This window comes from Helicoverpa zea, chromosome 14 (genome assembly GCF_022581195.2).
Source record: "Helicoverpa zea isolate HzStark_Cry1AcR chromosome 14, ilHelZeax1.1, whole genome shotgun sequence".
Taxonomy (NCBI): Eukaryota; Metazoa; Arthropoda; class Insecta; order Lepidoptera; family Noctuidae; genus Helicoverpa; species Helicoverpa zea.
In genome coordinates this window covers 9024837-9051581 of record NC_061465.1, presented here as the reverse complement: position 1 = coordinate 9051581, position 26745 = coordinate 9024837, and the positions used below count along the sequence as shown (strand labels likewise).

Sequence of the window (26745 nt, the reverse complement as noted above, 5' to 3'; positions counted from 1 at the left end):
GTCAAAGTTCACAATCCGGTAAAAATAAGGTTCTATGAACCCTTAATGTGTGTCTGTAGAATGGGAATACTATGTCGAGCCCAATATTCTCATGATTTCCAATATCTATTGTGAATAGTATCGCAGCTCCACCATATTCTAATTCACCAACAACCAATTTAAATAATAATAATCAAGCAAAACAACACATACAAGCAGAGAACACTTTTGAAATGCGCGAATGCATTCTGTCAGACGTCGATACGTAAGTCAGTCTGACAGACAAGAGACGGTTACAACAAGACGTATAGACGTAACCTTTGTTACTAGTCCAAACTAATATTATAAATGCGAAAGTAACTCTGTCTGTCTGTCTGTCTGTCTGTCTTTTCTTCACGCCTAAACTACTGAACCGATTTGTGTGAAATTTGGTACAGACATAGTTTGAAACTTGAGAAAGGACATAGGATAGTTTTTATTACAAAAAAAATAATAAAAAAAAAATATTCCGGACATATAGCGCCATCTATTGGTCAAATCAAAAATCTGCTGGTAGTCACTATTCCACGCGAACGAAGTTGCGGGCAAAAGCTAGTATGTAATAAGTTTATTAGCTATTCTGTTAATGATGATTGGTCCATCCATCATCGAGCGTTAAATTAGGTGTTTCTTTCTTGCCAACACTTGAGCAGTCGATCTCGAGGTTCTGATTGTATTTTTCTTTTTTAAACAAGTTGTCTATAGGCAGGTACATTTACAAGTTCACATAGTTATGTTTCTGTATATCATGTTTCAGATTGTCATAGGTAGGCATTAGAAAAAAAAATAGATGATTAAGATAGTGATTACGAATAAAAGGGCCTTTTATCAAATCTTTCTTTTGTTAATATCGAAGAGAATTATAAAATCTCCTCTATGATGAATTTATTGGATTAGCTTTTAAACCGACTTCCAAAAACGAGATTTTTAATTTGAATTTAACTATGTATTGACTGATGATTTCTTTATAAACAATGTTCGGTACATTACATGGCTCGTATTTGGAATACCCATAGAAAATATCTAGGTTAGCGCCTTTCAATACATGGAAACGTGTCAAAAGTCAGGGTTGTAGTCATGTCGATGTTATCATCCAGGCGGGGTCAGGTATTCAATAGGAATTACAATGTGCAGGACTTGGCAATTAGTTGGCAAAATGTTGAATAGTACCTACCTGTGTAATGTATATTTATTGTGAAACCTTTAGGAGAGAACCTTTGAGATTCAAAATGGAGATACTTACCTGCATAAAGTTAAGTGAAGCCCTTTCTGTAAAGTCAGGCTTTACCAGTTTGATTTTGAAACACAAAAGAGAATTGTGTGTTTTTTCTTTAAATATAGAATACTAGCGACCCGCCCCGGCTTTGCACGGGATAACAGTATTTCCTCACTATTTAATGGATGTTATTATACCTATAAACCTTCCTCCTTAATCACTCTATCTATTAAGAAACACCGCATCACAATTCTTTTTGAAGATTTAAGCGTACAAAAGGACATAGGGACAGAAAAAGCGACTTTGTTTTATACTATAAATAATGCCGGGACACCTTTTTCACACACGGTCGGTTAGCCCCATGGTACTTAAGTTATTTATGAACTTGTGTTATGGGTGCTAACACAACTGATAAACTACATATAGCTACATATATACATATTTATAAATACATATCATAACCCCCAGACCACGGCCAACAAGCATGCTCATCACACAAATGTCGACCGAACCGGGAATCGAATCCGGGACCTCAGGTTCGGCGGTTCGGCATGATGACCATTGCGCCATCGAGGCCTTCAATGTACTGTAGTGACGTGACGTTCAAGTACCAAGTAGAGAGAAATAAGACATGACATCCACAACTCGCACTGACATAAGTTTAAACATTAAAATGAAATGTAAACATGATTTAATCTTCAAAACAGGCAAACATTTATCATATTTTAACTACCAAAATGTTTGTAAATGAAAACAGAAACATGTCTTTATGTCTTCAACATTCGTTTAAGGAAAAGGCGTGCATATGAAATGCGTGTGACTTACGGGCCTCACAAGTTATAATATAAAATTCTGAATACACAATTATATTGCCAACCGACTTGTTACCGTGTAAACTGTCAAAACCAAGTTGATAAGGTTATTCGTCGGCACTTTAAAACTCCGTTTTGAACTCAAAAATTTATGATTTAATCGCAGTTCTGCCACTTGGTATGACGTTGAAGAATTTTAGTTGTAAAAGTGAAATGTTTACGTTATGTGTATTATTTATTTACAGTTTTTATAAAACCAGCGAGACGCCTTTTGGTTGAGGAAAATTAGTACGGAGAACTTGGCACAATTTTTTACAAAACTCTGATTCCATCTGATTGAAACCGATTTTTTTATTAATCATACTTCAGGTTATCTAGAACGCACTTACAGATAGCTACACACAGATAGCTTACACTGAAAAGGGGTCGTTAAGTAAATTAAATATTGCCTCCAAGAGCCACGTTTCTTCGCACCTGGCTCTGCCTGAACCGCTACAGAAAGCCACGGTCTAACAACTAACCGTATATCATTTGGTACATTGCTGATGCACTTGATACCCTGAATTCCCTTAGCCGTTTAAGGCAATATCGTTAAGATAAGAACTGTCTACAGTATTCTTGCACCAACTGAGAGATTTACGAAAGATCCTCAGTGGGGGATCGTTTGTATCAACTTGCAACATTTCACTCAAATATCAATTTATGGGTAGTTTGTAGGTAGGGTTAGCGTGTGGGATTGATTGGATCGTATTTTGGGTAGATATGTAGTAGACTAGAATCGACAATTTAGATTAAAGGGTTGGTCAGTCTAATTTAGTATTAATTCGAATGTCTAAGTCTTGTAGTTTTTGGTGATATTAAGTAAGTTGAGTATTGATTGATGCCAGTGGTACTTTCAAATTATCAATCATTTTCAAAAATCCTCCAATTCTACAATTTTTGTAACCACAAAAAGTTTTTGTTAAAATACTGATCAAACGTCTGTTTGGTACTTTGGTATACATGGTTAAGCATATTATGTTCGTCTTTTCAAGTACAGCCATCCCTAACCAGGAGCGATACGGCGAACAAGCTCCGATTATGATCTCCCCGAACCCATGATGTCTTCGTTAAAATTCTGCACATTGTATTGAAAGTTGCTGGCGATATTTACTGTACTCCCATTCCAACTGGCATTTCAAAAGGTCGGTTTGTTACATGGAGAACAAAATGACTAGCGGAGGTGCCATAACGGAAAATATCCTAAGAAAGTAGCGCGCCGAAATGCCGGGTGTGCCGGGGACGAGGAACATTATTGTCTTCACCCTTGAACGCCTTCTTTTGTCCCGAATATTTTTGCAACATTGAAAATCGTGGATGTCTCAAAGACCCCGAAAGCCTCGTTAGTTCACTCGTAAGTGATCGTTTTGGTAATGCCCACCGTACCTTTTTGACCTAGAAGAAAGCGCCAGACCTACCTGCATTATGGGATCTCCACTGATCTTTCCTTACTCTGTGGGCTGTTACCATTCGTCATGAGTGCAAACGGGATCGATGTTGTAAGTGGAATTTATGAGCGTTTCATGATTTTTTGGCGTTGAAACTGACGTGAAATACGCTTGTTAGGAGATGAAAGTCGGTTGAATTTTCTAGCAGTAATGAATGGGTCGTTATTTGTAGGAAAGATATGTTTATGATGAGTTGAAGTTCCAACCAAACTTGTTAGTACTTTATGCCATCAGTATTTTGTAAGTTAAATTCGTTATGGGAGTGGGTATGATAAGTTACATGGTAACATGTAGAAATAACAAGAACTTTAGTTGAGAATCTCTGTATGTGCTCAAGATAAGCTAGGGAGAGATGGTCTTGATAGACGTTGATTTGAATTTCATGAACACACGAAGCATTAAATATTTGTTATACACAAGACTGTAAATAAGTGAGCCTGTGTGCGCCTAGCTACATACCTACAGACCACACACGATACCATAAATAAAGGCAATATCTTCATTGCCTTGTGTCCTACAAAACACAGACTCGGTATTTCCTTTTTTACAATCTTAAAGATTAGTTATTGAAGTGAATGTATGGCACTTGACGTATCCGTGCCGCCTATAGACGGCTAGGCCGCCAAACAAAAACGCAAATACCTAGAAATTACAAACAATTAATTTATTTTCCACTGGCCGGGCTTAGATTCCGACATATGGGACGGTAGACAGAGATGTGTAGAAGTTCCACATTTAGGGATAAAGACGGTTAAATGTCCTTTACAACTAATTAATATACAAGGTATATTTTGACACCTGAAAGAAAATGCGGGAATACACCTAAAATATATTTTCACAATTAATATTTAGATGTTATAATGACTGCATATCGTACCTGTGATGATATTACCTAAAACTTTCAAAGCTGCATACATAGTAAGCTAATCGGGTGTTTTTTCTCCATCGTATAATTTTATATCATAACACCTATGATACATACATATAATATACAAAATATTTTTAGCAAGGAAATCTTTGTGGCATTATATTGCTCAATCGATAGAGCTAGACCAAACGAACCTTCTTTATATCCTCATTCCATTCATGTACCTCACCAGAAAATACCTGAGCGGTCTCCCACCGCGATGATGGCATAAAAAATTCACTCGAATCGACAATAAATACAACGAACCGATAATTAAGCTACGGAGCAAGTCCTACTGCGAACTTATGAATACGGTAAACGGGAACGAAAACCGAAGCATTTACTTAAAGTCCAACTTAACTTGACCTGTCAAAACGGCGCTGCTTGTCAAGGAAATCACCGAATGTTTGACGAAATCCCATACATTTTCGTAATTCCACATTTTGCCACAGATCAAGTTATACCGGCCGTTTTGCGAAATGGATCCGAAAAAGTTCTCTCGTAAGTTGCTTCGATTTTCAAGACATTAATTAACAAATTATTGAGAAGTTTTTTATGGCCAATACTGTAAATATAATGCTCAATTTGTGGGCTCTTTCTCACGTTGTATTTGACTTTTGGTTTATTTACGATGTTGAGCCAAAAATATAGATTCGATGAAGGATTTAAGTATTTTTTTTTAATAATTAGGTTATTATATTTCCCGCTTCATTCTTCAGATATGACAGAAATAACATGTAGTACCCTAATTCACTAGGTAACATTCGCACAATATTAAGAGTTTTTAAACGAATACTTGATGACGTTTTTTCCGGTTTAGCTTATCTTCAGGCCGCCATCTTATTCTTTCTCATTCCCTTTTTGTGCTCGGTAACGCTCGCACGCGCACTATAGTGGCTCCTAAAATCACCATGCCGAAAAGAAGTGCGCAGTCTCGTATTGAACGATATGAAAGGAAAATACGAAAGTTAACCGAGAAACAAAGACGTCGAAAAATCATCTCGCCGTTTGAATCTTCGGAATCCGACCATGAAGGTAAATACAAATTAAACTTTATTAATGTTTTGTGACTATACAACTAAAGTGATAAGAAATCTTGAAAATGCGTTGGAATTGACCGCGAGTCAATAACATCGACATTTCCAAGTTTCATTTTAAATCAAAATCTGATTATATTTGTTTGCATCGGGGTTGACTGCGAGTCTTCAACGATGACAATAAGCAGAAATAACGAACAATCTGAAACAGATGTATCGCTTGTCTGCAAAATAAAAAACTATCAAACCATTGTTTGTTGAGTTTATTTCTAACCTACCCTCCGATTATGCTCGAATTTGTTCTTAGTCAACCTAATGTATTTTTAGGTGACGAATTGATCAACGATCGAGAGGCAGAGGTTCAAGAACCTACATTAGAATCGTCAGAGATGCCGGAAGCAATGACTGAGGCCATCATAGAAACTGAAACCAGCAGTGAACAGGCAGGTTCAAGTCGACAGGATGACGTCACTACGGTCGACGAGTTAGATCCAGATCTGTTATCCGCCCTTGGTGAATCAACATCTGACTCCCCGGAATTTGGTGAAAGTATTCACGAAAATTTATCTAAGTTATGGGTCCCCTTGTTGAAAAAAGGGATACCAACCGACAAAAAAGATAAAATCTTAAAAGATTATTTAGTTCCTGATAATTGCAAATTATTGCAAGCACCAAAGCTTAACGCTGAGATATCTGCCGCGGTGCCAGACATGGTCCGCAACCGCGACAAAACAATCACCGCTTCGCAGCAACAGCTCGGCTTAGGCATCACCGCTGTGAATCGTGCTATCGATATTCTTTTAAAATCCGACGATAAGGTTCAAGCAATGAAACACCTCAGTAATGGGTGCCGCATATTATGTGACTCACATAACCAAATTACTAACAATCGCATAAAACTTATTACTCCCAGCTTAGACAAATCTTTTTTGCACGTGATAAACGAGTCCGAAAGAGATGAAACACTATTTGGCTCGTCACTTTCGGAAAAAATTAAAGCGACTAAGGCTATTGAAAAACAGGGTCTCCAAATTAAGAAACCGGTTCAAAAACCTAAACCACCCGCTACACAGGCTACTACGCGCCCAGCGTCTTACCAGGGAAACTGGGCAGCGCCCCCTCGGTATCCGCCGGCGAACAGGGGGGGGCGGGGAACCTACAAGAAACCTGCACTAACGTCGATCGCCCGTCGTCCCTACTCAGCACCGGCTCAACCTCAACGAGCAACCAATTCCGAGAAATCACGTGCACCGGCGCCAAGTCACCGCTAGCCCAGGTTCATGCGGGTAGGCTTACCCACTTTTTTAATTGTTGGTTGAAAGTAACAAGCAATAAAGTTGTACTTGATTGGATTAAAAACGGGTATAAAATACCTTTTAAATCTGAAGTATACCAGTGTAATGTCCCTCAAAGCATTTTTTCCCTAAAAGAAAAACGTGATATGTCAATAGCCATAAACAAGCTTAAAGATCTAGGAGCAATAACTGAGTCTAATTTCTCATCTGATCAATTTATCTCAAGAATATTTCTCACTCCGAAATCTAATGGTGATATGCGATTTATTTTGAATTTGAAGCCCTTAAATAAATTTGTACACATAGAACATTTTAAAATGGAAGATTATCGGACTGCTTGCAGGTTAATCCCGCAAGGGGGTTACCTAGCTACTATTGATTTAAAAGATGCTTATTTTTTAATACCGATTCATCCCTCACACCGTAAATATTTAAGGTTTCAATTCCAGCCTGACAACACTGCCAGTGTCCTTACTTATGAGTTCAGTGCATTACCTTTTGGCCTATGTGTGGCACCGCGTGTTTTCACAAAGATAATGAGGGAGGTTATGACTTATCTAAGATATCGCGGTCATAAATCAGTTTTTTATTTAGATGATATTTTATGTATCGGTGACACATATAAACAATGCATCAATAACGTAAAGGAAACGTTAAAGGTGTTGAATTGCCTAGGTTTCATTATTAATTACGAAAAAAGTAATTTGACCCCTCAAAAAACTTGTAAATTCCTTGGCTTTTGTTATGACACAAAAAACCTTACATTAAGTCTCCCATCAGACAAACGTAGTAAAATTACACAGATGGTCCAATTTTTTTCGAAACTACCGTCATGTTCCGTACGTGAATATGCTCAACTGATAGGTATTTTAATATCTGCATGTCCAGCCGTTAAATACGGGTGGCTATATACAAAAATACTGGAACGTCAAAAGTACTTAGCCTTACTTGAGCATAACAATTACGAAAATAAAATTAATTTGCCAAAAGTAATATTAGAAGATCTTCATTGGTGGTCGGAGAATATCAACACCACCTATAATTATTTAAGACAGCCCCATTTTGAACTAGAAATATATAGTGACGCGTCTCGAACAGGATGGGGCGCTGTTTGTGAAAATTCTAACATTTTTGGAAAATGGAAAGACTCGGAAAAGCACCACCACATCAATTATTTGGAGTTGATGGCCGCTTTCCTCGGTCTTAAATCTTTTGCCAAAAACAAAACCAACTGTGCAATATTACTCCGAGTAGACAATACCACCGCAATTAGCTATTTGAACCGAATGGGAGGTATTAAATACCCTCATCTGAACAACCTTACAAGGACAATCTGGCAGTGGTGTGAGACTCGCGGCATCTGGATATTTGCATCGTACGTTAATACAAAAGAAAACCGCGCTGATACCGCCTCCAGAATAGTTAACCCAGATACGGAATGGACACTTTCTAACAGAGCATTTCAGGATATTGTTCATAATTTCGGATTGCCTGATATTGACCTGTTTGCATCCCGTGATAATGCAAAATGTTTTGAGTTTGTTTCTTGGAAACAAGACCCAGACGCTACATATGTAGATGCATTTACGCTAAACTGGCAATCGCTTAACTTCTACGCTTTCCCTCCTTTTTCTTTAATTTTAAAGTGTCTCAGAAAAATTATAGACGACAAAGCAAACGGTATATTTGTTTTCCCCTACTGGCCTTCACAGGCCTGGTTCCCTTTATTGCAGAGTTTAATAGTGTCCGATGTACTATATTTAAACTCAGATAAAAATTTGTTACAATCTCATTTCAGGGATCACCATCCTTTACACAAGGACCTTACCCTGGGTGTCGCGAGGCTCTGCGGCAGTCATACAACCAAAGAGGAGCCTGCCCAGAGACAACGACACTGATGTTGGCCTCGTTTTCTGACAGTACCATTAAACAATACAATACCTCGCTTAAGCTTTGGTGGCAATATTGCATTTCTAATGACATTAATGTTTATGAACCTCCTATAAAGGCCGTGTTAACATTCCTTACTAAATGCTTCAATAGTGGTTGCAGTTATGGTACCTTAAACTCACATCGCTCTGCCCTATCCGCTCTAGTAATAAATAATATAGGTTCTAATGATTGTGTGAAACGTCTGTTAAAGGGAGCATACAAATTAAAGCCGACTAAAGCTAAGTATAGCAACACCTGGAATCCTCAGTTAGTCTTATCTCACATATCAGAATGGATTCCAAATAACGAATTGTCGCTTGAAAAAATTACCAAAAAGTTAATTATTCTCCTAGCAATTTGTACAGCCCATAGAATGCAGACGTTTTCACTTATAAAACTAGAAAACATTCATTTTCAAGAAAATGGTATTAAAATACATATAACAGATATTATTAAAACTTCTGCTCCGGGCAGAGATCAACCTGTTCTATATCTTCCATATTTTAGGGAAAACGCCGCCATTTGTCCGGCTCAAGCGCTCTCAGACTATGTTTCTAGGACTAAAAACTTAAGACCTGAGAACGTAAAAAACCTGTTTTTAACGCACAAAGCGCCACATAAAGCTGCCACAACACAGTCGCTTAGTAGATGGGTGAAGCAGGTACTGTCAGAATGTGGGGTAGACATCAGCGTTTTCGGCGCACACAGTACGCGACATGCATCAACTTCTGCAGCCAGGCTTGCTGGTGTCAATATTGAATTGATACGCAAAACTGCTGGCTGGACTAACTCATCCAACTGTTTTGCAAAATTTTATAACAGAGAAATTGTAAACACAGGCGAATTCGCAAAATCTGTGTGTTTATCACAAGCTAATTGATCTCATTATGATACTTAAGAATTACTTATGTATTTCCTAGAAATTAATATTATAAGTTTAAAACAAGAAGTTGTTAATTTAGTTTTTTTTTTTTTTTTTTTCTATCTATAATTAAAGAGATTATAAGAAGAAATATAATAAGAATAAAAAATTTATATTAATAATCTCTTTTATTTAATTTAAAACTTTCCTCTCTGAACATCTACATGTTATTTCTGTCATATCTGAAGAATGAAGCGGGAAATATAATATGTGATCAAACGAACTTCTTGAAGTGAAGTTCGATCAATATTATATGAGCGCTTCATTCGAAGATATGACTACCCACCCTCCCATCCCTATATTTGGAAAGTCTTACAACCGAGAGTCTCTAAAAAATGAGAAAGAATAAGATGGCGGCCTGAAGATAAGCTAAACCGGAAAAAACGTCATCAAGTATTCGTTTAAAAACTCTTAATATTGTGCGAATGTTACCTAGTGAATTAGGGTACTACATGTTATTTCTGTCATATCTTCGAATGAAGCGCTCATATAATATTGATCGAACTTCACTTCAAGAAGTTCGTTTGATCACATATTATAAATCCTATCTACTCACTTTAAATAAGGGTATGTTGTATTTATAACTTACGAAAGATATTCTTAATTAGATTGAAATCAATTTTGCAGTTTAGACAAATTGGTCCTAATTTTAAGTATGTACCCAGCCTTAACAAACTCACAGAAAAACTGAATCCCATCAATTAACTCTCGAAAACATTTAAACATCAGCGAATAAGTATCATAGCTATATTCGAGTTACAAACCAAAATACCCAAATCCAGAAGTTTAAGACTCAACACTTAAAATTCCTGAGTTTTAAATTACAAAATAAAGCTATCAGTTTCTCGTATAAGGTAACAATATAAAGTAAAATGGTCTAAATAAGGTGAGGCTACAAATTCGGCTAATAAGGGCTTGGACAAATTGTAAGAATTATTTGGTTGATCGAATATTAATTGTGTGGGCGGGACTCTAAGTACTGAGGGCGTGGCTTATCTTTGTAATCGATTCTACATTCCACTGTTTATTTGTGTGTGTTGGTGTTTTATAGGATTCATTTGTTTTAAGGAATTATTCTGATGGAACAAATGTTAGGCAATAATGTTAAAAAATATGTCATGTTATAAAACAATGTGTATTTGCAATATTCCACAAAACACATATAAAAATAAAAGTAATCTTTAAGTGAGACAAATATTTAGGTACTTAACAAGTCCCCATAAGATTTATTTAACCTCGAGGCAGATGCTTCATAAAAAAATGGACACAAACAAGAAAAAATATCCATTACAAAGTAGAGTGAAAAAAAATGTTACATAATTCGTATTTTTAATTCTTAATGACGATGTTTAACTGACGCAAGCGTTAATGAGCATGCTATAATCATTCATTGTTGTTCACTGGACAAGTTTCTTAATGAGAAAATATTTTTTCATCCCATACTTAAGCTCTTCCCTGTTACTTTTACGTAGTAAGCTAATAACTAATTGAATTGTTATTGTTAATACATTGACGTCATGATGTTTATACTTTTTACACGCTTATATTAGCTTCACTTGTAACTATGTATGTAAGAAAATCTTAGAATCTTAATTTGACTCACTTCCCGGTCTTCGATTAGGATGAAATTTTGCACACGCTCTGAGTACTTACTGTTGACAATACATGACTAGCGTGATTTTTAGTTTTTAAAACATTTTTTTTAACTAACAGCTAGTTATTACTATTCATTCATAATCTTGGAATACTAATTGCTACTAATACTAATTAAACTGGGTAAAATATAGACGATGTCCTTTCTCAGGCTCTAGCTCATTATTATATCCACGAGCTCCTGAAAGAGTGTCAGCAAACCCCAGCGGGGCCCACCAGGGCCAAAGCCTGCCGGGGCTGCGGGATTGTTCGAGAAAGAGTTACGGCGGCCCTGGTAAATAAAGGGATTAAGAAGGAACATGGTGGGATTTTTAATGGCCATCAAAAAAAGGCTCTAGTTTATCGATACAGAGGTGTTTCTTTTAATACTAAACCGTAATAACATACCCCATACAATTTATTTGTCTACTGACACTCGAACCATTTAAATGGCTATATAATAAATATTTCCCGTTACTTTGTTGATAGTGATAGCTAAGTGTTAATCTATTCTAGTATAAAGTCATAAATCGAAATAGTTTCGCGTAGGCTGGGCCGATAGTTTGTCAAATATTCAGGTTATCGGCTGCGTAATTAAAAAATGTTGTTTGCAGTAATTACGAGTGGATAAATAAACTATTATAAGCAAAAAGGAATTGCAAATATATTAATTTAAAATGTTAATTTTTGGAAAGGATATATATAAAAATTATGTAACGGCATTAGAAAAAAAATGTGTGTGTATGTATGTTGACACGGGAAATCATTTACAATATTTTTTTTAAATTAACCAACCAAAAAGGTGATAGACAACATACATTATTAGTTCCAATATAATTAAGCTTCCTTAGATATTGAAAACTTAAAAAAAATATATGATTTTAAGAAAAGAACGACCATTGTTCTACCAACATGCCAACATTCAAAGATCGAACAACCCCTTTCAAAAAAAGCATGCGACCAAGAACTTTACGGGACATTACTGGAGTCAACGCTTGCACATAGCAACACAGAGCACATACCATGTACAGTTTTCGTCAGGAATGCGTCGTATCGATTCAGACGTTGATGGAGTGTGGTGTTGTTTTTTCCCAGAGTCTGTTATGGTGATACTGGTTGCAAGTGATTTGTTAGACTGCAGTGTCTTTGTGATCGAGTTGGTTAGGGTTGCCATCGAAGAAAATTAATTAATTAATTCAAAGAAAATTTATTATAGGGTTCTTTATTTTTCATATAACCCCATTTAAACACCGCACATATTTATAATGTAAATAAATGAATCTTGTAAAGTCACTATCAATCGTTGATACCTACTACCTATCATATGGATGCATGCACTTAAGCTAAAGTTTCAAACTTCATAAAATGATGGAGGCACGTTAGCTCTTCTTTGGAAATAATTGTGATATGAACAAGTTGTAAGAAAAAAATACAAAAGCTGTCTTAGTTTATTTTGTTTCAACAGTTTATAAGTGGCATTTCAAAGGCCGAGAAAATATCTATCAGCAAGAAAATCAAACTGCATTCACTCGAATCTTATGTTCACCAACCATGAATGCAGTATTAACATTTAACATTTAACGATAACCCTAAAGTGATCCGTGCTTGTTTTGGTAAGGTTAGCTATGTGGTGAAGTGTCCCAAGTTTTTGCGAGACAATTTGCAGATTTATTTATTTGATTGTATTGCTCGACGGTGGCTTTAAATGGGCGTTTTCAAGGCATTTGCAAACGTGCTGTGAATTTAAATGTTAGGGCCGCATGTTTGTATGTAGTTCTTAGTCTATAAGAACTTACAAATTGCTGTGGTTGTAAGGAAAAACAGAATGGGTAGCATAACTTCACGCTTATGCATTTGAGTTAAGGGGTAGCCAGAGAAGTGTATATTTACTTTCATTATCACGATTATTTTAAATACGGACGAGTTTATGTCCGTTCGTTCTATTTGTTCGTCTGTGTGCTGTATATGTTAATAAAATTTGGTCCACAGTACTCTAGAACCTGAGCAAAGACATATTTAAGACTTTGAGACAGAGGCTGCTCTTTACTAGGTTGTGTGGTCATCTTAGGACACAGGTGGACACCTAGTAGAGTATACTAGCGTATGCTATACAATAAATCATTTAAGTCATGCTTACGATCCATTGATTAAAATAACATCTTAAAAGCTTCTATCAAATTGAAATACGAGCAAACGTCGTCGTAAAGTTTTAACAAATTACAATTTACGAGTTGGGTCGTTTAAATAATTGTTAGTAACTATAGAGAATTTTAACTATTATAAAAGGATTAATAACACAGAAGGTTCATTTGGAAGAAAAGTAACTTGTAGATATATAGGTTAAGCACTAAGTACACAAATTACTTAAAGTGATACTTGCCTACATTTATTTCTAGCAAGGAGCTTAAAATATGTTCATGTTTTTTTTTCTCTAATTTGAGTCAAGTTTGAGTATTCAGTAATCTGAAGTATGCACTTGATATACTCATCAAAATAAAATTTGGTTTAAGTTTGAATGAACAAACCTTTTATACCTGTTTTGTTATGTGATCCAATAGAAATATATTAAGACAAATTGCAGTAGCTTTATCAGCCATCTTAATAGAGCACTAAGCAATTATATTAATGTTTGTGTGTACGTTTGTTTGTGTGTCCATTTACAGGTGCGTGTCATTCTCTGCTTAGATGTGAAGGTTTTTTAGGGTTCCTTGCAAATTTGATGATATGAGAAATAAATTCATTGAAATAATTATGGTAGTATAGAAATAGATCCGTAGAAGAATAATAATTATGCTTTATTTTCCTGAACACATTTATCCCCCTAAAATGCCTGATTATATAAAACAACAACAACGTTAGGCTGTTTAAATCTTGGAAAATGGTTTCAATAAAATTAATTGGATTAACTTTTCTTTGTTATGAAATTACAAAATGCTCTATTTAAACAAGACCTTTCAAGACACCCACACACTAAAATGCACAACGAAAACAATAACCGATAAATCTTTTCAGACAATAACCAACCACTTTCCAAAAACAATAATCCACCTACAGAACCCAATTAAAATAATTACACGTTTTAAAATTCGAATGATTAATACGGCTCACCCAAAATTAATTAGTAGTAATGTATTTGCGTTCAGATAAGGTAATGTATACTGTAGTTTTATATACAGCCTGCCTAAGGCGAAACTTTACCGTTACGAGAGCCGCAAAAACTGTTGGTCGTGTTTATACGGTGGTTATTGATGTATGATGTTAATGATAGTGTAAAGTGATCTAAAGGTGGGTATTTAACTGTTTAGTTTTAAGATAAAGAGGATATATTAAGATCGTATTAGTAGACCATGTCAGTTGACCATTAAAAATTTACCAGCCAGGCAGCGATTAAAGAGTATGTTTTTTGTCTCGCCACGCAAAAAATGCACTCAAATTGATGATTTGTTTATTATCATAAGAAGTAGTACAGTCTCTAAACAGACTCCGAACACAGGTAGGCCGGAGCAAAGATAATCGATCCAGGTGGGGTTTCGCGGGCGGGGCGGACCTTGGGTGCGAGTGCGGGGCTGCCGTGCAGACGATGTCCCACCTAATCGCATGTCCACTGTGCCCTGAAACCTGCTCGCGGGAGGACTTAATGAGCGCATCCGGCCGTGCTCTCGCTGTGGCGGAATATTGGGCTGACATAGTGTAGTCTCATATGACATGTCATCGACTCGAAAGAAGAAGAAGAAGAAGTAGTACATGGTTTTAATTATGTATGAGGCTGTTTGAATATTAAATAGATCACCGAGGACTGCATGGAGTCAATTCTTTGCCTCTTAATAAGAACCTTGAATAACAGTACTAGGTCTTTTTTCATTAAACATTTGTTTTAAAGGGGGTAAAAGTTCTTAAAGCCTCAGTATAACCAAACATCACATTAGCTTAGCAATCCTGTTAATTATGAGGTCAAGGTAGCCATCATCCTTTCTCAAGAACTTAAAAAAGATATAACACCCTCGGTTTAAAGAGCAGAGCAATCACATAACGGGTGTCAAAAAACTGATTTAAGTTTCTTAAAACTGTCCTCAACAAGTAATAAAACCACAGAGGAGGGAAAGATAGTGGAGATGCCATAAGGGAGGTAGGTCAGGCGCCTTCTTGTAGGTCAAATTAAGTACGGTAAGCGTGATCAGTTACTGGAAGTAACAAGACGTTCGGGTCCCTTGTCAAATCAAAATCAATCTATCAAAGATTGATTAATTAGTGATTTAATTGTTAGGCGGGTTCCATAGAATGCGTATAGGTAATGGCGGAGCTAGTAATATGCCTCGTCCTTCAAACACCCGAACTTTAGCGCGCTATTCTCGTAGAAGATGTTGCGTTGACATCTCCACTTGCCGTTTATACTCCATGCAAAAAACTGATTTAAGCATCTTAAAACTGTCTACGATAAGTAATAACAGACTTTATAACCTCAAATTGACCGTTATAAGCTACAATGAAGTCTTAAAAGTAATGAATGTGCAGTAAAACGTAATTGCGTATCCTTAATCCGAAGTGTAAAAGTTTTTTCCTTCTCAGCGACTTCGCAAATGTCAATGAGTTGTAGGTACTCATTTAATTTTATGATTGATATTAACTTTTAGTATGGTGTAGTGTTATTCAATTTTGTAGCCGTTTTTTTCTGGTTATTTTAAGAATGATGTTGTTGGTAGGCTATTTTGGTTTAATATTGTCGATAGTATCAAGGCTTTTGAAGGAGACAAAAACATGTGAAGTGAAAGAGTTTATTGGAAATCGGTTGAAAAGCTACATGTTACGAGGTTGCTAGAAGATATACTCATTTTTCAGTGTAGGTACGTCATAAGAATAAAAAACTGTCATGCTACCTCGTTGCATACAAGTAGCTAATTGCTACAAAGTAAACATAAAAAAAATACTCACTCAACAAATGATATTTAAATTCGCTAAATTGGAAATTTTTAGAAAATGTCGTCGACTTACATAATTAATTCCGCTGAAGTATCGCAATATTTAATGTTGTCGCTTGTCACAAATTACATAATTTACACCGAATAAATAAGAACTGGTTCAAACGTAATTAGCTGTGATAAATGCGGGGTAGCGCCACTTTCGAACGGTGTGAGTGGCGGTCTTAATGCAAAAGTGTTGTTTTTATTTTTAGCAGTAACTTGCTTAATTATGTGAGAAAATTGCAATGCTTAAATATTGGACTCGTTATTTTTGTTCATTTTGTTAATCAATTGTAATTTGATGTTGTATTTATTTGGGCCTATTTCTTTTGACACCAAATTCAATTTTCAAATATGGTATAGTTTTTTGGAATTAATGAATTGAAATAATGAGCAGGTAATCTAAATGTCGATGAGCTTTTTAAAAACCTTTATTTTATTTAAGAAAGCACAGAGCTGTTTCGTTTCTGCCTCAAACTATTCCTCAAATCCTGTCTTCATAAGTTGCTCCTCTCATTTTTATAATTCACAAATTGGCCATTTATTACAACTTTATGACCTGATAATTTGGCTGAAATCAAAATAATAGCGTAATAACATAGCATTACCGGGTTTCGGAGAATAATGTGAAAATTGCTTTTGTTTCAATATAATTTTGGGCACCTTAAAATGGTGTGTGTATAATCCATAATTTTTATATGAAACCACATATAAAAGTATGTAGGTAATCTAATTTTAGTACACTTTAAAATTAATAACAATAGGGAAAAATAATTAAATTAAAATTATACAGTAAAAATACAAGTTTCTCATGTCGTAAATACATAGGTGTACTAGTACATGTGATTAAATATAATAATTAAACAATCAGAAACACAATTCGCAAAAAAAGTATTCTTAAATTAAACATCTGTGCTTTAATCGAATGCAAGTCGATTGTCGAAACGATTATGGTTGCAAGGGCGGTATCGATACGGACTTCATTAATTTATCACTTGTTTTCATTCAATTCGAGAAACTGTTGTTAATTGAATGAGAATTAATGGGAATGTATTTTTCTTATTTTTAATTGGAATTATATTGGAAAGCGAGAACTGAATTGCTTATTTACGTTTCAGTTATTGCACTGAAAGATATCGAGTTGGTTTTATAATTACACATTTAACGCATTTTAGGTGCAATTTAAGTAAATTGTGCAGAATTTAAGTATTAAAAAGTGCCACTAAGTTTCTACCTTGGAACATCTGTGTTGCCTTAACTTTCCTGTACATATATTTACCTGTTGGTACATAACGTCGCTGTGTATCGTTGAATTTCAGTATTCTATTCTAGTTTCAGATCTATTTGTTCCGTATATTTTTATTAGCTTCCATTAGCATTGTTTAGCAGTTCAGTGATAATAGAACACTAATGATTCGTGGGTAGAGTCGTCGTTTAAAACATACCCATTGAAACAATATTTTTTAGTTTTGAGAGTCAGGCTATTTATATGGGATCATGTAGCACCTACCTATGTAGCACCTTACATACAACTAATATTTGAAAACATCATCAAATCAAACAGAATTGAAAAATATAATATTAATTTGTACAGAGTATTCTATCAGACTCAAGCTTTTGCAAATCCTTTAACTTTACATCACTTGTGATGACAGAATTAGTATCAGAATATCGTATCTATCAATATACTACGATAAGTTACGCATTAAAATAGGGCAACCCATACAATTTACAACCAAGGAAACGTATTTAACCTACAGCTACACTAAGAAATATCTCATTGAACATTCATTCTTCGTAAAACGAGCTTAGAATGTCGCAACCGACTGCGCGAAGTTACATCTAATTAAATATAATTAAGTGTTTTATTGGTCGGTCCACCGTTCCGCTGCGTGCCGATATAAGGTGTGAAATTATGCTCGTTTATGACCATATAATTGACCATAAGAAGTGCAATGACTTTTAATATTTTATTAAGCAACCCGCATTGAGTAAGCGTAGCGATTGATACTCACTCCTTCTCTGTGTGAGAGGAGGCCTGTGCCCAGCAGTGGGACGATAAAAAGGCTGAATATGAATCGTGGTGTTGCCACACTGAAAGTATTTTTTTTATTAGATTTATGATGCAAGTGTATTTATTTTTAATTGATATGGAAAGCAACCTATTGCTAGCTAGAATTGCGTAGGTGTACCGTTCATTGTGTAGATGCATTATTGCTATATGCCAGCCATCTGATAACATTTTTTTTATTTCTCGTTAATGAAATATATATTTTTTGGAGCTCAGTTAAAAGCCTTGTCTATTCAGAAATCTACTTCAGTTATTTAAAAGACCGTGGAACTTGCCGAATTATGACACATGCCACCTCCATATAAGTTGCAGATATATAAATATTGTTCTTCGCCATCGCAGGTGGTCCCACGTGAATTATGCCCTAATGTCACGGACTACGTGATATGAAATGTTTGATACAATTGTATTACGTCATTTTGTATTTGTATTCAGGAGATGTGAATTGTACACACGTGTATGTGGGTATTAATGTGGTTTGAGATTTTATACGTGGAAAAATAATAAATAACTGCTGTTTTTGTAAAGGTACTAATTAAATTAGTGCCTCAGCCTTGTTTATGGAAAACTACTTTTCTATAGCGGTGTCAACAAAATCAGAGAGGGTTGTTTGTTCTTCTCATCATCTGATTGTAGTTCATCTCTAAGGATTTTTAATTTTGCATATTGGTGGTTTAAAGTTTTGTGTTTTATTTAAATCTAGGCCAAAGACTGCTATCGTATTTTATCTAGACAGTATTTTTTATACCATATTATACACTGTATTTTCTTATTATTTAGCGTTGGCAGTCGCATATGTATCTATTTACGAACATTCTCAATTTCCCAGATAAACATATAAGCAACAAATTTTCGCAACACATTTGCTTACCAGTCCTATCAATTCGATAATCCAGTGCCATTTGATCAACATATTGGCTAAGTTATAACTTACTTAAATGTAACTTAGCTGAGGTTAGGATCGGTTTAGAATAATGCATCCAAGTTGCAAACTCGTTTGATAGTTTGATTTGTAACTAAATGAATAGGCCAATGAATATATGAATGTTTAGGTATTAGATATTGTATGGTATTCGATGTAGGCTGAGAAACGAAGTTTATGTAGATTCTATTATACAGATGGGATAAACATTACTGTCGGACATGACGAGACATACACCTAACCTACATATTTATCTATAAGCGAATTCTCTAATGAACTTGATTTAATAATTTAGATTATTTTTATGGTGTCACCAATTTAAATTTTCATGCATATTCAGATCGTACTTACACCATAAAATATGATGTCTTTTTCACACACAACCGTTTTCCATCACATTTCGACAAGAAACTTTATCCAATAATTGTTTAACTTAACCCTTTTAACAAATTGGTTCAAGTGTTTTTCCTTTCGATCAATAAATACATGTAAGTTGAATGATTAACAGAATAATATGGATGCTTCTGAGTAAAGGAATTAATTGGTAACGAGCATGTCAGCCATCTTGTGCATTTCCCGCTATTAAAGTTTTTGTTTTTAAACTTAACTGGCTACCTCTTGTTTTACTGTTAGGATTTGCAACCAGTAACTGTAGGCTTTTGTATGACAAAGATTCGGTTAATATTGGTACAAATAGGTTCGATGTGTTTAAAAACAAAAAAAAAACATTTTTTATTGGGGCATTTTCATGACTTTCATTTTTATTGTCACGTAAACGATTCCCTAACATTTAGCGATTAACTTTATTTTTATGGTTTACCTGACAGATTTTAGATAAAGCTTATTTTTCAGAAAATATACTTACCTAAATGTGATATGTAAGTATCTGAGTATACCTAAAAATACCTATGTATCTGAATATTCCTAAAAATACCTATGTATTTTTGATCTAAAGCTTGATTGAACGTACCACTGCAATTGCCTATCTGACCTTCACAACCCAGTTACCGGGCCAAAAATTATGTTTTTTTGGGCCTAACCGCAACATGATTGGCGTTGTTCCTTTTACTTATTAGCTTTATTTACACTTGATCGAATTTCATTGCGTACGTCAATCAGTTAATTAAAAACTAAACAGGAGATCACGAATCGATTATAAGAACTTTAGTGTTGGAAAAGTAATTTGATTAATTATTTAGATGCTGGCATTTTGAGGCCTATGGAACACTGAATTTGTATTAAATAATTTAAATTGGTGAACTTCTTAATGAATCTTCTTAATTTTTTATTGCGAGTCAATAAGGCTAAAAAAGATATTGGATATAAAACTTACAACATGGATACGTGTTTCCAACAGTTCGAGGGTTCAATTACAGCATGGAACTACTATCTAGCCACTAAAATTGTTCCGGGTTGAATGCATATGACGTTGAGCGTTCGTAAAGAAACCCGTGACACGAGAAAAAAATTAGCGTGGGGCAACATTTTTTTAAAGAAGACAGTGCATTTACAGACACTAAGATCTATTGTCATCATAGAAACGTACTTTCTTTCTATGTATAATGGGGTACTAGACTAGATATATTCAGGTATATAAAATGGAAACTATACCTAAGTATAACCTAACCAGTAAGGTACTTCACTTAACAACGATACAGGAACTGCACTTACGTCACAATCGTTACGTCAACTCGAGTTGTCAATCGATCGTGTGAAACACGATATGTCTCGCGATCGGTAATCGAATGGGCATCGATATATCAGATATGGACATTACAAGCATGTGATGTGGCGCAAAAACTTGTTGTTTTTGTCAATTGTGACGGCTAATGAACGGTGGTCGCTTGTGTTTTGAGTTCCGTTTGTTAAAGCTTAAGCTTTGGTATTTTAAACAATTATTATTTAAGTTGACTTTAATATGCGGATCCATATGGTTAATTTTGTGATCTTATGGTTCAAATTTTTATTATTAGATATTGTGAGCAAATGGTAGCTTCTGACTTAGACAAAAATTCTAAGAATATTGATCCATATAGTTTTCTTAATAATTTTCGTAGTTATGGTGTTTTTTATTCGAATCGACGATTTTTTGTTTTGTTGTTGTTGTTTAAAATATGCGTTGATATAGAGACGAAAACTGATTTCGATATTCATAACTACAGATAGCGATCACCAACTATTAGGAAAAACATAAAAAAAACTATAAACGCCATATAAACTGAACACACCTTAAACCATAATATCCATAAACATTCCTAGACAAATAGCTTACATAAACTGCCATATAATTTAACCTAACTTAGATGAACTGATCACATCGAGACAGACAACATGGCGGGTAGCCCACCCGTTGCGCCCGCGCATATAATGCCGCGGCCACACATTGGAGATATTTGCACCAACGTAATGTCTTGCGCCCAATGCACCAATGTGTGTATCGGTACTTTGCCACTATGCAGATTTGCATCCAATGCCCAATACTAACGCACTCAGAGTCGATTTTTGAAACAAATTCAAAGGAGAGGGAATGAAAGGGGAGTGTCATTTGTCTTCTTGAGATGCGGGTCATGTGTATTTAGTACTCTACAGAAATGCTTTTATTTTATAGCGTCACTATTGTTGAACTAAAAAGAAAAAGGAGTCGTTAATGACGACTTAATAAAGTTATCGTCCATCGTCTTCGCTCCTCTGAAGCTGCAGCTAGGGCTGACCCAATGAGCTCAGTCTGTTTCCATTGTTTGGTCACAAAGTTGACATTGGAGCCAGCGTATGATGCAGTGTCTCAAATGGACCAATATTGGGCGCAAAGTTGAAACCAATGTATGGTCGCGGCATAATACGTACGGATTTATGATATAAGGATTATTACATGGCTGTGGAATTAGTCGGTAAATTGCAGCTTATTTTATATGTATGAATAACTTCGTTTGCCCTTTGCAGAGGTTAGAGGTTCGAGTGTGTTTTGTTGTGTAAGTTTTGGCTGAGCTTAGAGAGGGATCGTGTGCTAGTGATATTAGTATAAAGTTAATATGGAGGTTGTGTGTGAAGAGTATACTATGCTTAAGGAACAGTATAGTTGATTCTTTGTGAGACATCATTGATCGGCGATGTATTCGTGAGTATGATTCCTCTAGGAGACAAATTTTACAAGGCATAGTGATTGCATAATATGTACCCGTTTCACGTTTTTAACCCATGAGAATAGTGTTTAATCAACATGAAATAAAGTGAATTTTGGCACACTTTAAAATCGCCATCTCATGGCTGTCACCACAGCGAAACACCAGTATCCCAGTGAACCATCTGTTCGCAAGTTTTTCTAATAAATAATTATATCAAGTTATGAAATTGGAATTCTTTCCCAGACCTATGTTCGCGGCTGTTCGTTTGTGTGCAAATCATGTCCTCGACAATAAATAATAATTATTAATAATGCATCTTGTATCAATAGAGCGTGTTTTACGATCTCTCAGCTACGTGCGTTGGAATACGAGGTATAGATTCGATTATATAATAGCTTGGTCAAAGATGTAGAAATAATGGAATAGGTAAAAAATTGCTCTTCAAAAGTACACAGATTTTTCCGAAGGGGTGAAAGGGAAAATTGAATACGTAATTTTTATTGCACATCAGGTTTACGCAATAACCACCTGTTTTACGGTTAAACATAAAATGACCCCTCTGACCCCCTGAGGGAGTGTCAGACTCTTACTGACTAAAACATATCATGTTTCTTTTGTTAAGCCCTTTATGTAACAGGGCCGCTTTAACTCTTTTGAACAATCCCAAAAATCTCGCACCACATGCAACCATGACCATCAAACATTTGACGGTATCCAAAGCTTTCTTGCAAAATGCTACGGAATTTACACGCGTGTTAAAGTCACTTCTAGCACCTCTATCTCTTGGCAGCAACTCTTACGCAGGTGTGTCGGACAAGGTGCGCGAAGGCAACATTTTGTATGTGTGCGGAATAACTAACAACCTCCTGCTTTGAACTGTGCGATGTAAACAAATGTGTCTGTTAGTCTGTCTGTTTGTTATGCAGATCTATGTACACTGCGTAGCGGGTTCTTGGATACTATGGTATAATTTTAGACTGTGACGTTGGGCCAACTTAATGCTGGATTTGTGAAGTATGAATTTGAAATGTGGATATGGATTTATGGTATGTGAAGGATTTCGCAATGAGCTATAAAGGGGTATTTAGTAGAGCCAGTCTGTGGGGCATTTATTTTAGCTTTTTTTTTAACGACGTCAAAAATCATCAAATGACCCCTCCCGCTGTGGGTTAGCAGCGGTGAGGGAGTGTCAGACTCTCACTGACTAAAAACCGTCGTGTTCCGTCATAGGCGTTTTATGTGCTAGGGCCGCGGTATCTCTTTCGAACAACCCGCAGCCCCGGCAGGCCTTGGCCCTGCTGGGCCCCGCTGGGGTTGCTGACATCTCTTTGAGGAGCGCGTGGAACAACGCGCGCCGTCGACACGGGTCTGTCGTCTAAGCAGACAGAGGGACGATGAGCCACCCGAACTCACCGCCCACAGACCCACGCCTACGGTGGCCGGGAGTCATCACGCGACACCCGGCGCCCAGCTAGTTTAGCTGAAATAGAAAATTGAAATGTTTAATTCTTTGTAATTCTTTGTAATCGACCCTAGCTTTTTATTTTTTTACCCTAGCCAAAATGTTCATAATGAGCGTCATAGAAATAACATGATGTGGAAAATTTAAAGGAGAAAGTGGCACCAGACAGGACTTTAAGCGTTTGCAATCCCAAATAGGCGTTTAAGATCATAAATACTTACTGTGTACCTTTAGCGTTCATTTTAAAACGATAAAATTTTGCCACACAAACATTAATAATTTATCGCCACAATTAATAGCCGATACAATCAATAAACAACTACGAACATGTCTATAAAACCTTCTCATATTGATTTACGCTGATTTCAGACAAGTTATGGCAATAACTGCTAATATATTTGAACCTCTAGTCAATTTAAACGGCACAATTGCAGGTCTACCTGGACTACAAACTCTAGTAATAAAAATATCAAAGTTTGATCAGGATGTGTTATGAACAATAAAAACATAAGTGTCAAGGTGAGCCCAAATAAAGATTCTAATCACTGGGTAATACCGGTTAGAAAAAAATGTGTTCTAATTGATACGGCGACCAATATTGGTACCAATGCGGGCTACTAAGATGACGTCTTCGCATTGCCGGAGCGCGACTCCGCCCCTCTCGCGGACTTCGTCAACAGATCTTGCGGCTTGTCCTATATCGCCGGACGTGTCGCGGCGAGCGCTGTCCCCGGACTTGTCTCTAAACTTCACGCGCCACCGGCCCCTATCCCCGGACGTATTGGAACATTGCAGACCTCTGTCCCCGGACTTCGCGCGAAGGTCTCGGTCCCCGGCGAGGCCGAGATCCCTCATGGAGTCTCTGTTGGTCGCGAAAATGGAGGCGTTGAGCACGGGGAAGTTAGTGCGGACTGATTCCATGGATAGTTGCAGCAGTTTCGGGTCGATGTCCTCTCTTCCTAGTGATGTGTGCAGATGTGATGATTGTTTACTTGGCATAGTGGATTTTTATATGCCCAACCCTTCGGAAGTGAATAAGGCGTTCAGAAAGGTGAGTCCAAAAATTGTATTACTTATTCTAAAATTAGCATTCATTACCTAGTCAATGAACTCAAGAAGGATATGAAAACACAAAAACATATTTGTGGTCAATTCTTAAGCGTCCGGTTTATGGTAGTTTTTCATGCTTATTAAAATTACCAAAGTTTTTAACTCTTAACTTGGCTTTGCAAAGAGGTTATGTATCAATAAATTAATACGTTAAACCTGTTTTTAATGCGTGCAGGATATCTGTTTAGCCAATGTGTTTAATGTTATGCTCATCATACTAATATGTTTGTAAACATTGACGTACTACGGCGTTGCACGTGTGAATTGTAAAACAAAACACACTCGGTGTACGTGTGGCGCCATCTAGCGAACGTGACGCGAGTTTCTTGTTTTCTAAGTAGTTGATTGTGTATGGAGACTCGATGCTTAGATATTAGTTCATGTTGAATAATACAGATGGCGCTACTATTTCAGAGCTCTACTTTTGTAGTTCTTTCAGTTTGCATCACTTATGAAGTTTGTATCTTATACAATGTAGAATAAATAGTTACGAAAATAAATAGTAGTGTGGATATAATTGTATATTTAACAGGTACTTACAAACATGTTTTAATTTAACGCTTACGATTTTTTATTAATAAGACACATAGGTATGTAGAGTTGTCAACATGTCAAAGGAACTTATCGATTTGTGATCATCATTAATATTCCACAATCGTGAATAAAAAATGTGAAGTCAAATTGGAAGTTTTGCGTCAGGGGTTTGCGTCAATCGCCAAGTACTTATGGGACACAAGATTTTTTTTCGGACTGTTAATTTTGAGCCTATGAAGCCTACGTAGATTACTGAACATACATCTGCAGTTCTGCATAATTTATAACTGATTTTTACCACCTCCCTGGAATAATTACGACGAGCTGTATGCTGACATGGAACAATACGAGTCGACTGTTGCAGACAGTTGGGGAAATTTGGTTTATTTTGAGAAAATTTCTGATAAAATCATCATAAAGAAGCGTTTTCTAACGTACCTACATGTAAATGTTCCAAAGCCTATAAAAGGTTGAAAGATTTTCATGACTGTTTGTTATTTGCAAACTGAGACTGCATATAATACTTAAACACCCTCACTAACGATCACCTAAACTCTCAAATACTTCTTTATGAACTCTTCTTATGTGTTACCCTACCCCTGTTAACTCCCTTATGTACCTACATGTCTCCCTAAGTACGGTAGACTGAACGTCAGTGGTGACATGCACCTTAACCCAATAGTACCCCTTCCCCTCGGATCGCGATAGCGAGTAGACGTGTCGTCTGTACTAAAATTTTGTTTTATTTTAATTCGTTGTTAAAAATTAGTTTGAAATAACATCATAATATTAAGTCGAAATACCAGGAGTTCATAAAGCACTGGGAGGCTCGCTGCAGCGGACGGTGCCAAGCACAACTACATCAAAGACAACAGACCTACGCACACACACGCTGTAGAGAAGCACGCAGTGGGCGGAGCTAAACCCATTCATCACGTCGCTTACGCATGGTTAGTGGTATCGCACACAAGAAACGAAGCTCGTATGCGCTTTGACTTTATACTAGGGCTCATCTTATATTGGACGGAACGAGTATTTGTTGAGATTCGTCGATACCCGTCCAGCTAAGTTGACCTGTCAAGTTGTCGGCGCTTGTTGCACCTCTTACTGTTGTCTGCTGTCCTGGTAGCTTGCCGGTGCGCCTTCAAGTTCTGTATAATGCCATTAAATAGGACGCCACCTCTCTCCTCCCCCGCCCCGCCATTGCAACCGGTCTCGGAGGAAAAGGGTATAAAGTCAATAGAAGATGTCATTATAGAAAAAGTGAAGTCACCATTACATCATTATGAATCTGCTCCCGATCTCCAC

The 26745-nt window shown here is 36.3% G+C and overlaps 2 protein-coding genes across 2 annotated transcripts in view; both read left to right on the top strand.

Annotated features, from left to right (window-relative positions):
- Positions 1 to 26745, top strand: part of LOC124636304 (inositol-trisphosphate 3-kinase B) — a 116164-nt gene that overhangs the window by 5510 nt on the left and 83909 nt on the right. Inside the window, exon 2 of the mRNA XM_047172343.1 lies at positions 24228 to 24844. Within this exon, the coding sequence (XP_047028299.1) occupies positions 24401 to 24844 (444 nt within the window). The 5' untranslated portion in view covers positions 24228 to 24400. The remainder of the gene's footprint in view (positions 1 to 24227; positions 24845 to 26745) is intronic.
- Positions 5765 to 6753, top strand: LOC124636669. The gene has a single exon (XM_047172830.1). The coding sequence runs from the start codon at positions 5765 to 5767 to the stop codon at positions 6746 to 6748; it is 984 nt and encodes a 327-aa protein (XP_047028786.1). The 3' UTR covers positions 6749 to 6753.